The 18,800-nt window shown below is 40.4% G+C and overlaps 2 protein-coding genes across 3 annotated transcripts in view; both read right to left on the reverse strand.

Moving 5' to 3' along the window:
• Nucleotides 1-3,470: 3,470 nt before the first annotated feature.
• FOXI1 (forkhead box I1) lies at nt 3,471-5,620 on the reverse strand. Of its 2 annotated transcripts, XM_008498713.1 has the most exons (3): nt 5,047-5,620; nt 4,351-4,364; nt 3,471-3,731 (listed from the first exon to the last, which is right to left on the reverse strand). In XM_008498713.1, the coding sequence occupies exons 1-3, from the start codon at nt 5,618-5,620 to the stop codon at nt 3,471-3,473; spliced, it is 849 nt and encodes a 282-aa protein (XP_008496935.1). The 2 variants fall into 2 exon arrangements, with proteins under 2 accessions (XP_008496935.1, XP_008496934.1); XM_008498712.1 differs by lacking the exon at nt 4,351-4,364 and having other exon boundaries at nt 3,471-4,024.
• Nucleotides 5,621-17,929: 12,309 nt separating this feature from the next.
• The window catches only part of DOCK2 (dedicator of cytokinesis 2), a 133,741-nt gene continuing 132,870 nt past the window's right edge, over nt 17,930-18,800 (reverse strand). Inside the window, exon 52 of the mRNA XM_008498711.2 lies at nt 17,930-18,004. Within this exon, the coding sequence (XP_008496933.1) occupies nt 17,930-18,004 (75 nt within the window). The remainder of the gene's footprint in view (nt 18,005-18,800) is intronic.

The following is an 18,800-nucleotide window of genomic DNA, read 5'->3' on the forward strand; positions in this document are numbered from 1 at the left end:
TGAAATGGGAGATATTCTGTCCCTCAGCCCTGCAGTCCCATCACTCATCTGCACACTAAAGTCTCTCATGATAATCACATCAAACTGACTCAGCATAAACTATTTAAGTTAATATTAGCAAGTCTTAGCAGCATTTTCCTGAGCCTGGTTCACTGTGGTAAACCAAAGAAAGAAATTACTACTTAAGCATTAGTGCAGGAGAGTTCTCAGGATGTGACAGGCTGCAGCCACCCACAGGAGGGGGGGATGAGTGACACGAAGTTCACAGGCAGCCAGAATAGGGAAGCAGCAGCTTCAAGGCAAATATTAAATGCTGCAATCAAAATTTATGAAAGCCACTACCATTAATAAAGTAAATACCAGCACAGAATATTCTGTGACTGGTTTGCCTAATCCAGAAAAAATCCACAAGCTTGGCCCATAAAATAAACATGGAGCACAGAGTTAATTGCCATGCAGATTAATTACCTTAGAAGATGTAGCAGATCTTACTGCCAACAGCTCTCCATTGCATCTTCATTATTTGTGTAAACTTTGCATCCAGTGTTGCTCCTCTGTACTCTTCTCCTAAGATGCCTGTAATTAATCTGATCAATGATCTGGTTTGGACTGGGTGAATGAGCAAGTCTCACAGCTATTTTACCTCAATGTAACTTCATTTTGCTTAGAGCTAGTGGGTGTTTTTGTTTGTTTGTTTGTTACACATCCCAGTTTAATGGCTTCTTTAATAGCATACTTCAAAACAACAAAGAAGTGTAAAAAAAACCCCACCTATAAACCAAATACTTTTCCATCCAATAGCCATGTTTACCATATCAGCAAAAGACAGAAATTGGAGCATTACCTTTGACAGAACAGTGCAGGTGTTTGATGTGTCATAGCTCCAGGAAAGTAGCCCATGGCTGGTTACCAAAGCCAAGTTATTCTGAAAAATAGAAAAATACAGATGAAGAATGTTCCTTATGTTTTATTACAAAGCAGTTCTGTTTTGAGGAGAACTAGGATTACAATGCATGCAATCATCATTCAATTCCTCCTTGAACAGAAGATTCACCAGCTGAGCCAATGTGTCAAGCCAGGTGGTTGCAGAGGTTTTAGTTAATCTCTGTGGTTAGGGAAAGCAAACCTTTGTCTGGCACATTGGGAGAACTTCCTCATCACACATAAGCCAAAAGTTCTATTTGGTTGACAGCATCTGGAGAGAAATGATGCACAAACTCTTGTCCTTTTGCATACCTCTATGGATTTCTTTTTATTATTTGGGACTGGGAATGAGATTCTAACAAAATGCAGAGTGACAAAGAGCTTGCTTTTTACTGTCTGTTGTTAACATCCTCATTTTTAGAATAATTTGCACCTTATTTTTCCCCAGTTTTGCTTTGTAAGTCCATAATGGAATAGTTTCCATTTCATTGCTGAAGAAATCAATTTCCTCTCAGTTTTATGAACTACATACTCTTATTACTATGAAATTCTTTATACTTTTGCTGAATCTAAGACATAACAGCACTGACCGAATGCATTTCTCATCGGGCATGTGAGGAAATCTCTCTACAAGAAAAGCTGCCAGCAGAGGATGTTACAGCCCATGTACTGGGCTGAGATTCTTGGAAGGACTCTCAAATTGAGGGTGAGAGCCCAGGTCTCAGGACATGCCTGAGAAACTTAGTCATGGCAGAAAGATATCACCAGAAGATTGCTTTATTTCTTTCCTAAGCAACAATGCCAGCAGAGCGGGTAAGTTTCAGCTTTCAAGTGAGAACTCCTTACAGAAAGGAGAAAACTATGAAGAGTCAGGGCAGCTGTGATAGCAAAAATGTTTACACATAAAAACTAAAATAATAAGTAAAACTGCAGAAAAGACTGCAGTCATATTGGGCATTTGAAAAATACAGTCTAGTTTTGGAAATTTTATGTTATCAGCACCACTTAGCTCCAGCAGGGAAACTCTAAGGATGATTTTTATTTAGTGATATTTTACATAATAGCAGCCAATGACATTCCTCAGGCATGCAAATTTTGATTGCCCAGGCGTACCCTGTCTTAGTCTCTGACTTTCTGTCACTATTCTGCTGCTCTTTCCTCAGGCAAGCTGCTGAAGTCAAACTATTAAGATGACTTTTTAAAGACATTAGTATAGTACACACACACAGATACACACCCTTTTATACAAATGCTTTATTAAAAATGCTTCTGAGGAAGCATACCCAGAGTCAAAAAAACAAAAGCAAAACCACAAAAAAAATCAAGACAAAGCAGTTGTTATTATGATGCATTAATAAGTTTTCTATCATTCCAAAAATCTGGTCAGTGCCTAGAATGGAACAGCTAAACTTGCTGTCTATGTGTGCTGCAGTGACATTACTCTACATAAATGGGGTAATTTATTTCTAATATTTACACAAGGAAAAACAGCATAACAGCATAGACTTTTACAAAATTAAATAAAAAGCTTACAGTACAGCAACCTAAAAAATATCTGCAATTGATACAATACAGCCTTTGGAATTGAAAATCAGAGACATTAAACCTTTCTACCCCCTTTCTTCTCCCCTCTCCCTCCTCCTCAATATTTAAATTCTTAACTCAGTAGAAATTATTCATTTAGGACATTAAGATAGAAGACATGTTTTCATCTTAGAGAACATAAGTATTAAACAAATATATTTTTTTTTCAGGACAGATATCTTTTTCCTGATGTGAATAGATCTGCATGTATAAGGAAAAATAAATGACCCTATAATTGGAATTGAAAACAATAAGATTTGACTGCCCCAGCAGAAGGCAATTCCATTGTATTTTGTTATGCTGCCCTCCAGTTTGGAATTGATTGCTGTGTGCATGATGATGCCAGCTTGCTTCACAGCCCTATTCCTCCTGGGGTTGAAAGGGGATCAGAATTTAGAAAAAGGATGCACTAGTATTAGAGAAACCCAAAGCCAGCACCCACCATTGAAGTGTCAGTTGTTACTCACTGTGCAGCAGTTTTTACACAAAATCCAGCAGTATCTCAAAATAGCTTTGGCCAGGTAAGAACTTGCCAAGCATGTCTAGCACAGACAGCCTTCACCAGCAAGAGGTTATTTAGAGATACAACCACAGCTCTATTAGCAGTCACAAAGCACAGCAGTATTAGTACCATGCCAGAAAACCCTTCATGCTTAAGGACTTCTCACGGATGTCTGTGGAGGACCATGGTTGACAGAAATACAAACAGAGTGTCTCAGGAGAGTTCTTCACTGCTCTTCCTTTTATCCCTTATTCCTACATGGAGCTGCCAAATGTGGCACCTTTGTCACTTGAATAACTATAATGGGTAACAAATTTGTGGCTGTCAGAAGGTGGGCTGTAGCGTGGGTACCAGAGGCAACAGGCTAATACTAATCATCTGCCCACAGATCATTTCATCTCATGCCCACAGATCATTATGCCCTCTCATAATCAACCTCAGGTGTCTCAGAATCCTTCATTTAAACCTCTGTTCCTTCCCTGGGATATAGTGTGTTACTTGTGCCAATACTGCTGTAAAAATGGGTGTTAAACTGGTTAAGCACAGAGTTGCTGTAGCCAAGGTGGCTAGAAGGCATGGAATTGGACCACTCTCCCACAGTGTGACTGGGGATATTGGAGAGTGGAGAGTAGGAGTTAAAGCCTGCCACGTTCTGTCCCATTTTATCAGTGGGTTCAGAGCTGAGTCCCAGAGGCACTGAGCGGCTCCCGGAGTTGGAGCCCTGAACGTAGGCGGTCATGCTGGAGAGAAAGCTACTGAGACATGGGCTGCTGGGAGCTGGAGGTGGAGATCCCTTCTCAGGTGAATGGTCAGTCCCTGGAGATGGGTTTTCCAAGATATCCTGATGCTCTACAGCCTTGGGGCTGCCACTCAGGACACTATCCTCTGATTTCTCAGCTGCAAGGGTGGCAGCACTGGCCCCGATGTCAGACTTCCTTTTCCTCTTCCTGCGGAAGTTTCCATTGTCAAACATCTTTTCACAGTTTGGGTCCAGAGTCCAGTAATTCCCTTTTCCTGTCAAAGGACACAAAATCATTTTTTAAGTTTTAAAATATGCACACAAATAGCAAAGAACACTCACTAGGACTTTACAGTGTTATTTCAGAGAAACAAAGCAATTTCCACAAGCAAAAAACCATGCATTTTTAAGTCAGATAAAAGCATAAGTCTGATGAATTCAGAAGAAAAGTGTGATATTTTGGGCTGTGTCCTTTAGCTCTGACTCTTCACCAAGTAAAACTACCTGGAGGGGTTTTTTGTTTGTTTTGTTTTCTTGGGGAGGAAAGGAAGTTTTCAGGATGTAGCTGGTCCTCTGAATTTACAGCAGAGAGCTCTTAAACTCCATACAGGACTGCTCAGTCCTCCAGATTCTGTGGAGCAGGATAGGCTTCTAACAAGATAGAACCAGATTTTTGGCCCTCTGTGGTAGCATAATTGAATGGATTTTAAGTGTTCCCAGTGGTTCTACACAGCTATTGATAGAAAACAATAAATAAAGCAACAATCTGAGAGCCTATTAGCCAAGGGGTTGGAAACAACAGAGGTGTGATTCCAAGCAAAAAATTCTGTTTGAAGCAAACAAAATGAAAGCAGCCTGCTCTCCTCTTGAGGATTCCTGTTGACCCCCTAAAGCTACTGTTTTTTTCTTGACACATCTGGATTTGCCTTATCCCCCTTCCATTAATTCCCAGTTATGTCTGACACAAGTCATATGCATTACACCAAAAGGGTTTTGATTGTGACTTGCTCAGTTAGGCTGCTCCTGTGTCTGTTGAGCCTTGTGCTCAGCTCATTGATCAGTTCCCAGAACACCCAGGGCAGTTCAGAATCCCCTTCCCTGCAGAGATTTTAGAGCAACACTGGCTCAGACCTCAGACAGGCACAGCTGCCTGAATAGTTCAGATCTACAAAAATAAAAGAGCTACTACGTGCATGTCCTGTACCAAGGCTATTATATCTCCCTACGATGTATAGGGCATTTTTAAATTAATCAAGTTTTAAAAAGAAGGTGGAAGGAGAGAGGAAGAGAGCTATACCTGGATCATCTTCATCTCGGGGCACCTTCTTGAAGCAGTCATTGAGAGACAAGTTGTGCCGGATGGAGTTCTGCCAGCCAGCTTTGCTTTTGTTATAAAATGGGAAGTTGTCAGCCACATACTGATAGATCTGGCTGAGGGTCAGCCTCTTCTCAGGTGCTCCATGGATAGCCATGGCAATAAGTGCAGAGTAGGAGTAAGGAGGTCTGACCAACTTCATAAGCTCTTCTTGGGATGGGAGAGGAAGCCAGCCCAGGTCAGTTCCTCCCAAGCCATGCATGTTTGGCAAGAGCTGCCTTTGCATCCCGTAGGACTGAGGAATGAAGGGGCTGGCATTGGATCCTGTGAGATATGGTGGTGGGGTAATGGAGGGTCCATTCAGCCAGAGGTAAGGGTTGGGGGTGGCACTGTAATCCGTTGTCTCGAAGGTGCTTGGTCGCTGTGGGCTGGGGATGTTCTGTGGATGAAAGAAGTTCTCATAGTAGAGATTCATCTCTGGAGGCTCCTGACCAATGTTTGGAAATTGAGGGCTGCAGCGTGGTGGTGAGTGGGTTTGTGGCTCAAAGGAGCTCATGCTCTCATGGGCAGCAGAGGCAGCTGCTAAGTTCTGACACACCTGTGCTGGTGCTGTTCCCTGAGACAGGTGCATCACCTGAGCCTTTCCCCACCTTCTTATGCACCTGTAAATGTTTCAACTTGTGCTACAGGCTCCACCCCAGAGCCCTGAGTGGCTGCAGATGAGGACGATATCCTTGTTGGAATGCTGGCAGTCCCAGCCAGTCATTGATGTCACATCAACCAAACATGAAAGTTATAACTGTTTATCTTCTTAAATGAATGAAGGAATTTTCCACTAAGGTGATACACACAAAGGAAGCCAATGTGCAGAGATCCCCCTTCAAAATGAAGCTTTGGCATTTAGTATCTCTTTTTAATGAAAAGCCATTTTGTGCTGCTGGCAGTAACACCTCAGGATGCAAAAGCCATTGTCACATATCAATGGAAACAGGAGGCACATATATATATACTTAGTAAAAGAAAAAAAAAAGTAAAAATAAAAGGTCAGACCTCCTTTTCTTTTTGTAATTTTAATTGCAGACTTGCTTGTACTTCCCCCTGGGCAATGACAGTACTAAAGGCAAATTCTGTAGCTGGTTACTCACGTGAGTCATCTTACTGATATAAATGGAATTGCTTCCTAAGGTAAGGATTAATCCTGTGAGAAAAAAATTTCAAGTTTAATCATCAAACCTTTCTCTAGAGCTTAAATTGGGAAATCATTATTTGCTGCTTCCACTTTGCTGCAGAGGGCTCATAAAAACCCTTAGCACAACTTCCAAACAGGAAAGAGGCAGTGCTCAGCACAACTGATTTCCAATAACTCCATGATATCTATTGAGACAAAGGTTTATTCCCTAAAATTAAGGAAAAACTCTGGTCCTTTTATAACTTGGATCACTACTTCCTGCCTTGTGCACCACTCTGCAAATTTGATGGAGGAAAAGCAGAGCTGCCAACTCCCCACCACCTGTCTCAGAATGGGACGGCTCTTCTGACTCTGTTATTGCATAAAGGACTGCAGTGGAGTGAAAAGCTTAGCTGAAGTTCCCTTCAGAAGTGATATTTGCATATTTTATGTTTAGGGCACATACACACACATTTGGAATTTGACTCAGCCTTAATCACCCGTGCAATTAAAGTCTTGGTATGTCAAGGCCTTTAAGATTCCTATATTTCTGCAGAAACACGAGTTTGGACTTGTAGAGTTCAATTTTTGGCTGTACCAAAGACTATTTTGCTTTATCACACATTGATCAATTCACCTGCTCTTTCATGCTGCACAAAAGTGGAACGTAGTGGGACTTATTTTCTAAATGACAACTGCTGTGCCAAAGGTGACTTGACCAACAAACCACATAATGTTTCCTTTGTTAGAAAGCAGTAATAAGTACCTGCCTCCTCATGAAAGCTCTCTAAAATAATGTTATGCTCTGTAAGAATATGAGTTACAAATATGCAAAAAACAGCATTGCCTAGAGCTTTCTAGCTTAGTAATATATATAAATATATTTTAGAAGTATAACTGTAGCCCCACAAATACTGCTAATAACCCTCTCCTGTTTCCAGAAGTCAATGGAACAAAATGTTTAAGAAATGCTCAAACAAGTAAAAATAGGACTCACTTGTACAATGAGACCCATAATGTAGTATAAAAAGAAAAAAATAATAAATCTTGATCCTCTCAACAGATTAAATTTTGCCAAAAAAACTCTTGAAAACAAGAAAAACTTGTAAGTCCATTACTGCTAAGGGTTTCTTTATTCCAAGAAGTAAAAATTCAGATATCATGGACTTGGATGAGTGGCCTCTAAACACTTCTTCCCTGAGGTGCTCTGCATGCACAGTTACAGTTCAGTAAAGTATACTGAAGGGAGTGCAGAGTGAACATATGCTTTGAAAATATGCCAGGCTACATAAAGGGAAAAAAAATTACTTCTGCAACCAGAGACTGATAAAGGCTGTAAAAGTTCCTCTGCAAATTAACCTTTATGAAGTTTTGGTGAAGTGAATTTTAACAAGGTCAGCTGTGGTTGCCTGACAATTCATGTTCCTACCAGACCTGCCTTGACGTGACATCTGAGTCAAGTTTCACAAAGAAGTAAGCAGAGCAGGGACTTGGGTGAGGAATGGCAAGTACTGATTTTTGAGCAATGAATGGAGCACCAGGACAATTGCAGGCTGCTGCATACACAGCTCTGGAAGGGAGTGCAGAGGTGGGATCCCTCCCTGGCATCTGGGTGCTGGGACAGCTTCCAGTACAGACACAGTCTGATCAGCAACATTTCCTTTCAATTGACCATTCCTGATTTACCCAGATGGGAGTATATATAATGCCAGTAAAAATGTTACTTTGTCAGCACACACCTTGCTGCCTGAGGATCACTGCAGTCCATGTTTCCTGTACAGCTTCAGGGGCAGATGCTCACACAGAGAAAAAAGGCAGCAGAGAAAGAATTAAGTTTGCTCAAGCAGGGCTGGTCAGAACTGGAGCAAATGAAGTTCAGCCAGGAATTCTGCCATTGGATCCTCACCACTGTGACTGTTCTTGGCAGGGCTAGAAGGGGAAGGCAGCAGTCACAGAAGTGGAGAAAGACAAATGGCAAGGCTTTTATATAAAGAGGCTGGAAAAAGGTGATCAAATTATGCTAAGAAATCATCTTTAAGGCTGAAAAACTCCAGAAATAAAATGGAGGCTGATGCTGGAGTAATAATTTAGTGAATATTACCTCCAAAGATCACAATGCACTGGAGTCAGTGAGATCTTTGTTGGCAAGATGCATCATGTTTTTAACACTTTTTTTTTCCTACAGTACAGCACTGCACAGCCCTGAGTGCACAGCTCTGCTACTTGGAAGCCTGATCAACCACGGGTTGTTGTCACACTAAAGATTGTTGCCAAATCTTGTGTTATATTAAGATTTATGTCTCTATTTCTTAAGTGAAACTCCAAAGGTTGAGCCCCTGAAAAACTCATTATCCCCAGGTTTTATGAGGTCAGCTCTCAGGTATCCCTCTGTTCCAGCCAACAGGATTTCTTCACAATGATTGCAGTCTTTCAAGGGAAACCTAAATTGTCTGAAGTCTTAGGTTCTGTGAAGTTCAAACTAATTTCATTGAGAGGGTTTCCTCAGTATTTTTACCTATACTCCAAAGTAACCTACTTACACATTTGGTACCTACATTGTTTTGAAATGCAGCAACTTGGGACAAGTACACACACCAGCAGGCAGTAGGAAGCAACAAGACAGGAATCAAAAGGTAGAGAAAAATATACAGGAAACTGTTTGCTTTTGTAATGTTTTGGCTGAGATACTCCTACCTTACCTTCTCAACTACATAGCTTTTGCAATGATAAAGCAAAACAAAGCATGATAGCTGCAAGTCTCACAAGCACTTTTAGGTCATCACAGTATTGCACAGCAAGACAGTTTCAGAGAACTTAGATAAAAGCATCACATGTACATGCTGCAAAGTAAAACAGTGTGAGACACACTCTAACAGCTAAAACAGATTAAAAATTTTGTAGTGGTAACTTAATACTGGCAAAGCTTAAAACATACTCCATAATTTATCTCTCATATAGCCAACATACTGGGCACATGCACTTTAGCTAATTAGTCAGAAATTAAATTGGTTGCTTACACGTTATTCAGAAAATGACACATACTGCCAGGTAATCCCATGGTGCAGAGATCTGTTTTTCAATTAATATGAATCTTTAGACTGTACTGTTAACACTGTGTAAAACCAAGTCCTGGTGTATTACCCCAGCTTAATACTTGGCTGAAGTTCATACAAGATTTTCACAGGGTCTTAAAGAAAAGGAATAGATTGTTTTTAAAAGAAAAGACTTCATCTGCAACTCAGTATACTGAGCAAACCACCTCGTTTCAAATAATTCACACACAATTCAAAATCACTTCTGCGTTCACTGAAGTGGCAAATTACATAATGGCAAATTACCTATATTCTCTGTTGTCTAGTAGGATGCTTGTGGGAGTCTTGATGTCTTGCAATAATCACCTTCCAGTGTATGCACAAAATAAACCAGACCATCAGAAGAATCAAGGTGCAGCAGGCAAAACAATGCTATTTGAAGGTCACTTCAAAAAGCATAAGAAATGTAAAATACAGTACTGCACAACGAAGGAACTGAGCTTTATTTCTAGAAATGCAAGTTGAACATTAAATAAATGTAAATGGCAACATCAGTTGGATCTATGCCACAACTACTATAATGCTAGAATGCCCTGACCCTTTTAAGCCTTTCAGAAGGAAAACACTGTAGAGTTTTAAAGCAACTCTATAACTGGGGGTTTAGAAGACTGCACAACATTTTGAGGGCTTGTAGCTACTTTCTGACCATGGGAACTCTGGTAATAAAAGTGCCATAATTCCTGCCTCAATAAAGGTCTTTTACCATCCTGCCAACATATAACATGGTAGATGGAATCGCTGTCCCCTGACTCCAGTTTAAGTCATGTTAAGCCACAGGCAGGCAAGAAATGTTCAGCTTCTATTTGGCTGCCTATGACCCCCATGGGATCTGCTGCATTCTGACACACAGCACCAGCTGACCTGCAATGCAGGGATAGCTCAGGCCTAAAGCAGGCAGGGAGAGATTATGCAACAAATCTTCTGTTGTTAGAATTTAAAGTGTCTCTCAGTTATGGAAAATCAGTACAAATATAGATACGTCAATCAATCACGTTTTGACACCCTCACTGCAGCTACCAGCTTCCTAATACCTGGAATGCGCACTTCAGCGTCACCAGCAGGTCCAAGGAAGTGATTCTGCCCCTATACTCAGCCCTGGTAAGGCCACACCTCAAGTACTGTGTCCAGTTCTGGGCCCCTCAGTTCAAGAAGGATATTGAGGTCCTCGAACAGGTCCAAAGGAGGGCAACCAGGCTGGTGAAGGGACTCAAACACAGATCCTATGAGGAGAGGCTGAGGGAGCTGGGGCTGTTCAGCCTGAAGAAGAGGAGGCTCAGGGGAGACCTCATTGCTCTCTACAACTACCTGAAAGGAGGATGGAGCCAGGCGGGGGTTGGTCTCTTTTCCCAGGCAACTCTCAGTAAGACAAGAGGGCATGGTCTTAAATTGTGCTGGGGGAAGTTCAGATTGGAGATTAGAAAGAATTTTTTCACGGAAAGGGTGATCAGACATTGGAACGGGCTGCCTGGGGAGGTGGTGGACTCTTCGTCCCTGGAGACATTTAAAAAGCGACTCCACATGGCACTCAGTGCCATAGTCTAGTGACTGTGGCGGTAGTTGATCAAGGGTTGGACTCGATGATCTCTGAGGTCCCTTCCAACCCAGCCTATTCTATGATTCTATGATTCAGATAGCTGCTTATTCGTCTGTGACTGCCTCTAGATGTTCTACACTTTTGGTACTTGCACAACACAAACACTTGGGTAAAATTAATTCACAACTAAAACTGATAAAGAAGAGTAACACAAGTGCAGTGCATTAGTCTATAGACCAACTCCACAGTCCTAGATAAACTTAAGATTGTTTTCGTGTAAGCAGAGTTTACCTGTAGTAAACTAAGATCCTTTAACTTGTAAAAAAGGGTGATTCACAGTGTTAATAATCCTTGCACTCCAGTTGCTCCACTTTGGCTTTCCCGGTACCTGGACCGACAGATCAACAGTGGAAGTTCCAGTCTATGGGCATAGCATTGCAACCACTCGTCCCCCCCAGTGACAAAGTCTGAAAATGGACCCAACTGGATCCGCCCTAGAGACGACTCAGGAACAAGGTTCTATCCTGGTGTGATCACCGGCTCCTTAGCAACATTACATGGATTTAGAGTTGTGATTCTGGGATCTATAGAAAGAACCAGTGGTACATGGAAACAGCTTTAACGTCTTCATATTAGAATCCTTCTGTGCAGAAATTTTGGTGAACTTAAGTCTTCCTTTTAGGTTTGTTTGCTTTGCTCTTCTGGTCTCCCACACTGAGCTTCTTGTCTTCTGAAAGTCTAAAAGCAGCTAAGAAAGATGCAGGCACTGTGCATCAGTACGACTGAGTGTGTCAAAGCAAGGGAAGTCAGGCAGTAAACAGTCCATATTTCTCAGAATCCATAGAATCCAGGTATCCAACCATAAGATGCTTCATTTTATGATAAAATACAATATTCCTGGCTGGAAGAGCTGCATCTAAAGCAACTTTGACCTGAGATGTTTTCTTATGTATGTACAAACAAATATTTTGGGGAAAATAGTCTCTCAAAATATCTGTCAAACAGGTCTTTCAGACTTATTCTAATCTAAAAATAGTGCAAGATTCCTACTACCTCATCTAGATGAGTCTTTTTTTTTTCTTTTTTCCTTTGGCTGCTGGCCAGCTAACTCAGGACCATAGATACCTCAAATGACTTTTCTGATCCCCATCACATTTTGCCTTTTGAATCCTGTGTCCCTAAGCATGAGCTGAACTAAGTCAACGGCCTATGAAGTGTTAACTGGGAATGAGAGATCCTTTATTCCTCACATCAGCCTGGCAGTAAACACAGGTTAAATACCTACACGCACAAAGGGGTAAATGGAGGTACAGCACACATTAATACTTGTGAAAAAAAAAATCATTAGCACAGAAACTGTATTTGCTACAGCACAACACAGTGGCTGATTCTAGGGTCAGCCATAGGAAGGATCACTCATGGCACAGTGGAACTTTCCACTGACCTGGAAGACAAAATACTACATTGAAAAGGGATAATTCTATTTAAACAAACAAACAAATGACAAAAAACACCAAAAAAACAACCAACCACAAAACCCCAAAATAAACCAAACAAAACCAACAAAAAAACCCCAAACACATTCAGATCAAACTGTCTTCAGTTTAAAACCATGATTAAATTTATCTAACATTTTGAAGATTATGAAATCCAAGCCCTACCTGAGGGTTGTTTGCAGAGCAATTACTGGTTTACAGTGTTAATCTTTAGCACACAATGCATCCTGATGGCAAATCAGAAAAGAAAACCACAGACTGAGTCAATACAGAACAACAGCTCCCCTCATCCCAGAGCAGTAAATATTGCCCATGCTGCAGAGTCCTTACAGCTGAGGACACCCCCAGAAATGTTGCCCAATGTTGCCTCTCAAAAGGACCTTGGATGCCTAAGAGTGGGTAGGAACTAATTTCTGGGAGAGAAATATAAGTAAATACTATAATACTAGTGACTACTAGTCATAAAAGCATAGGCATAAAAGGATAGGATATGGTTGCAAGCTTTTTTTGTGCTGGCTTCTGTATTCCTTGGAAAATAAGATTTATGTAACAAGATGGACACATTCTCCTCCAAAAATTAAAAAGTGTTTGGGGCTTTTTTTCCCCTCCCTTGTCAGAAATGATGTTTCTTTAAAAGGGGATGACATAAAAGACAATGTGGCTTTAAATTGGCTGAATTCTTATGTTTGGCTAAGATACTCCTTTTATTTTCCCACACTCTGGAGAACTGACCAGTGCTGTTGTTTTAAACAGAATCTGTAGATGATTCCCATTGGCATCAGCATATGTGGAATGGTATATGTCTGCGATAAATGCTCCATCTGTTAAATAACATTGTGCTGAAGCTGGAACAAAAAAAAGAGTTATTATAATAGTTAACCTAAAATTCCTTAAAACAGAAGATCAAGTTAGCATAGACAATTAGGGCATAAAACACAAATCCTGGACCTTGGCTGACTTAAACAGAACCCAGATTTAATAAAAAAGCCCATCTTGCTCTGGCCTACCTTCCTATTTTAAAAACTTTTAAACAACTGCTCTTATTTAAAAGTGCCATGAGCAGGATAGAAAAAACCCTATGTGGAAGCTTGATTAGCTTTTAGTGATTTAAGTCCTATCATTATTTCAAAGATGTTATTCCAGCTCCTTTGCACCAGTAATTGGATCGACAGGAAGCTGAACATGAGCCAGCAGTGTGCCCAGGTGGCCAAGAAAGCCAATGGCATCCTGGCCTGTATCCGGAACAGCATCGCAAGCAGGTCCAAGGAAGTGATTCTGCCCCTGTACTCAGCACTGGTGAGGCCACACCTCGAGTACTGTGTCCAGTTCTGGGCCCCTCAGTTTAAGAAGGATGTAGAGGTCCTGGAACAGGTCCAAACGAGGGCAACCAGGCTGGTGAAGGGACTCGAGCACAGGCCCTAAGAGGAGAGGCTGAGAGAGCTGGGGCTGTTCAGCCTGAAGAAGAGGAGGCTCAGGGGAGACCTCATCACTGTCTACAACTACCTGAAAGGAGGTTGGAGCCAGGTGGGGGTTGGTCTCTTTTGCCAGACGACTTTCAACAAGACAAGAGGGCATGGTCTTAAGTTGTGCCAGGGGAAATTTAGGTTAGATATTAGAAAGAATTTCTTTATGGAGAGAGTGATCAGGCATTGGAATGGGCTGCCCAGGGAAGTAGTGGATTCTCCATCCCTGGAGACATTTCAAAAGAGACTGGATGTGGCACTCAGTGCCATGGTCTAGCAACCACAATGGTGGTTCAAGGGTTGGACTCGATGATCTCTGAGGTCCCTTCCAATCCAGCCAATCCTATGATTCTATGATAATTGTGGGAGCAAAAAGCCTCTGCATCTCAAACCTGATATGGAAAGCAGTATAGTCCACCATACAGCCCATATGAATTTTGTTCTTCAGAGACCTCAGGATGGCACAAAGGTTCCTTGAATTTAAACTTGATGACATTGGACACATTCCAGATTTTCAGTCTTCTTTGCTACTCAGGCTGCTGTTCATGTGATGCATCAGTAGGAGAAAATTGTTAATTGAAAACCCTGCAACTCTGAAATTATGAGGAAATCCAGTCCTTCTTCTCTCCCATACAAGCCTGTAGTATCCCAAGGCAGAGTGAGAATCCTGCCTTAATGAGTCTATAAAGAAAGGTCAGGGGCTGGATGGAACAAATCCAAGAACTAGAGAAAAAGCCAAAGCCAAACCAAACAATATCAACAAGGAAAACTGAAATTCCAGTGATGCCCAGTGTGTCTGTGAATTCCATCCAGAATAACCAATATGACTGGAACAGATGATCTTTAAGGTCTTCTACTGACTGCATGTGATATAAAGTTCAATGTCAAGCACTATCTGCAATGGGTTCACAGCTCTATCACACATTAATTCTCAGTTCAAGAACACAATGTGTTCCTAAGGTCTGTAAAATCTTTAATAAAACTCTCCTTCCTGCTTAGAAACTTGATCCTTATTGACTTATACTCTGAACACCTTCATCCAGCTCACACCAGCTAATTGTTACTGAAATTTTGAAAGCATTAAATTCGCCTCCCTCAAAGGAATAATTAAGTCCTAGAGTCATAATGAGGACTTCAACAGCATGGTACAAACAATGACAGGGTACACACCAGAATACTCCAGAATAACTAAATCTGTCAGATGCTGACTTTGCCATCTGTGGCACTGACACAGCTCTCCTGGGGCTGGACTATTACTGGTACCACAGTGTTGCACCCCATGAGCCCAGGAGTTTGTGTCTACAATTCAGAGATCCAGGCAGCTGAACCTTTCCACAGGTCAGTACACAGCACGTCAGCTGTACATCCAGTCTTCCCTATCCCATGCTAAACAAATTATTACCATTCACACTACTCAATTGTTACCTTAGTGCCATGCAATCCAGAAAGGGAGATTGTTCCTGTCCAGATGACCTGAAATGTCTGAGAGAAGTGAAATAAACTGATACAGAAAGCACATGAAAGGACTTGTGTGTCCATAAATACTTTTCTGACCTTGCACAGCAATTTATACAGATTATAACTACCTCTGCTTCATTAATTTCCTAGGACAGCAGCCAAAGCCTGACTTCTACCCTGAAGAAAGTTTCTGCCCTCTGTGCTTCACATCAAAAAAAGTCAGATGCATAGATAGGTCTGTGCTGCCTGAGTACATCTTCCTCTGCATCCATTCACTAAAGGCCTGTTGAGCTTGCAACAAAAATATGACAAGTGGTGCTGATTTACTTATTTAAACAGATGTTGCCAACCTACCATACTCAGACTTCAAATCTTCTTATATCTTCATATCTTCTAGCTGATATATTGTTTATTGGGACTAAATGTCAGTATCCACTGTTTCTAGAAACTTGTGAATAGCCAGAGCTTACCCAAACATCCTTAACATTCCAGTTGCCTGTATGCTGTTCTTGGCCATTATTTTTCCTTACTTAATTCTGGTTTTCTGCTCGGAGTTAACTTACAAGACTTCAGATTACAAACAGATCCAAAACTGGCAAGAAGTGGACAACCTGTGATGCAAGTCAACTAAGATTTTTGCCTGTATCTGCTAAGTGTGAATATAATCAAAACTTATACAACCTGAACCTGATACTAAATAAACACTTCCTTTGGACATTCTACTCCTGCCTTTGTGGTATTTGTTTCTGGACTCTTCCTTCCCTTCCATACTTTGTACTTTTTAATTTTGAATCACAGTACTTGAATTATAATTTATAACAACTTGAGCTAAAACTCTGATTTCAGTCTCACATAAAAACATAGCTGCAAGGTACAATAAGCAAAAGACAACCTTAGCAGCTATCTCTACAAAGAATAAACAGTTGCTATATCATCCTTTTCTCAGTTGTTCTCGGTAGAACCAAATTTTGAAAGACTTTTTATTTTATGGTATCAGTATTTCTTCCATGTATCTACAAATAGCTTGAAAACCCTCTTTCCTCTGCCCCCAGGCTAGCAAGATGTTAAACATTCATGCCTCAATATTTCACTTTCTCCCACTCACAGACACTCTGTTTTCCCACTCCATTAAACTGAGGAAGATATTTCTAGAAGAGCTATCTTCTTCCTTTGTGCTTCCACAGAAGCACTGTCAACTTGATGGGAAAAGTAAATGGAAAAAAAGTCTGTCAGGATGCATGCCAACACTGTAGTCAGTCTTAAAACTGGACCCATTGTACTTCGCTGTCTACAGTTATTCTAGTAAGAAATACTTCTTGGCAGGGTATTGGTTCAAATGGCAAATATTTCAAACTTCTCACAGAAAACAATCACTAATTATTTATATAGGAAACAGCTTCCATGTAATATCTTGCAAAGAGAGTCTAAATTCATTATATAAACTATTCATGCTGAAAATAAGTGTTTATAGAAATAAGCTCGGAATAAACTAAAGATATCTTTCCTTGGATTCAACCACTCTGTGAGGAATGATTTCGATCTTTGTTTTTCCCATATCCATATAGCTTGCAACAAGGCAAGTGTCTCCCATCCACAATGCTATACATGGTCACATTAATATAAACTTATATAGGTGCTCAAAACAAAGAAATGTGTGAAGGAAAATAAGAATTCATTCACCTTTTAGAAACCTTTATATTAGGATAAAATACCTGCCTTTAGAAAGAACTGACAGGTTACAAAAACACCTGAGATGCTGACACCTGTAGTGCTGTCTAGCTTTATGCCAATAAGGCTTTATCTTTCAACTCTGCCTCAGGAGTTGGAGAGGCACAGAAAATCAATTTTGAAAGCAGCAGAGTTGGATTTGTAGAATCCCATTTCTCACTATTATCTTATGTGTGCTGATACCTAGAGATTTCAGGGTGAAAGGTTCAAGACAAAGAAAATAAATTTTTAACATTTTATTGATGAACAGCAGAAAATGCAACTTTTGTTTATATTGTTTGTACCTTCTGTTTCTGTTTACAGTTGCTGGATGGAGTATCAAGTTGTACACATGTACAGCAGTAATAGCTGCTGTTCTGAAAGTAATGGTGTCACAGTTATGGACATGACCCTGAGAAAGACTGAGAACAGAGCAATGTGGTAGGAGCAGCAGAGGGATCTAAAGACTGCAAATGCAACTACAGCCACAGAGTGAATTGCCAGTGGCTATTTTGTGCTGAGCCATCTGTTGCCTTGACAACACTGCCAGCAGTAGTTTAAAAGATAGCTGGAGTGTGTCTACACAAGCTACAAAAATTGATAACCTCTATGGTTTTCGAAAAGAACAAGATCTGACATTATACAGTAAGCATTTCAGATGGCCTTTTGCTGTATCTTTCTTACCAGAAACAAGATTTGTTCAGACCTGTTCAACCAGCGCCTCACTGAACTCCTGTACCACAGCCTGATGGGCATATCCTTTATTATTTTCTTCAAATCTGTTATCTGTCCATTTATGTAACATGGGCTCTGGCCCATGAATATTGTTGTTCATATTCTCTATTAGCCATCTTCATTATCAGTGCCTCTTTTTCAAGTAGACGGTGCTCTACTATAGCCTATATCTGTATATTTAATTATTTCCAGTTGAGAAGTGGCCTTGTGAATTACAGATCTGTAGATGAAGATTTGAAATGATGCTCCACAGACTGCTTTCCATCCTCCAGAACTTTGGAAATGCGCTGCAGAAAAAGAACAACAGATTACCACGTGTTGAAACACCTACAGTATTGGATTTGGTACCATCTGTATTAACTGCTAGCCTGCGGGCTTTAAGCTGTGGCTAGAGAAAAAAGACAAACACTAAATCCTGCATGTTTTGAATTAATTTATCTATCCTGTAAAACCATAAATCTGTATTTAAACCTGTTCACCACAGGATTCCAATCATGCTGAGAAGCACTATACAAATGAATTTTTAGCTTTATTTAGTCCTTTTTTGGACTTGTAAAAATGGACACCTTGTTCTCCTTATTTTATATACCATTTAGATTTAAATGGCAGATCATGCTGAAAAGCTGTTAGTCCTGGGTCTGAAAAGAACAATTATTTGATAAATTGAATACGAGTTAAAATGCTACAGACAAAATATAATCACTTATTCTTGTTCCTACCAGAAAAATGTGATTATGAACAGATCTAAATGCAAATTTTCCTACATGTTGTTCTATGGTCCCTGAAAGCACTATCTGTATTTTTCAACAGACTGCAGGAAATAATGGATGAAAAAAGAAACCTATTATACAGGAGAATAAAAATAATACAAAAATACAACAATCTTTGCTTTGAAATTCAACAGAGTTGACATGTAAAATATTACAAGTATCACAGAATGCTTATGAAGCATCCGTATCAGTAGCTACCAGCATCTATATTAAATGTCACACTCCCACTACCTGAAAAAACAGGAAAACCTAAAACCTTTTGAATCTTAATATCTACACTAAATACACATTTTTTTTCTCCAAACACGACATT

The sequence above is a fragment of the Calypte anna genome, chromosome 13 (assembly GCF_003957555.1).
Source record: "Calypte anna isolate BGI_N300 chromosome 13, bCalAnn1_v1.p, whole genome shotgun sequence".
In the NCBI taxonomy this organism is placed as follows: Eukaryota; Metazoa; Chordata; class Aves; order Apodiformes; family Trochilidae; genus Calypte; species Calypte anna.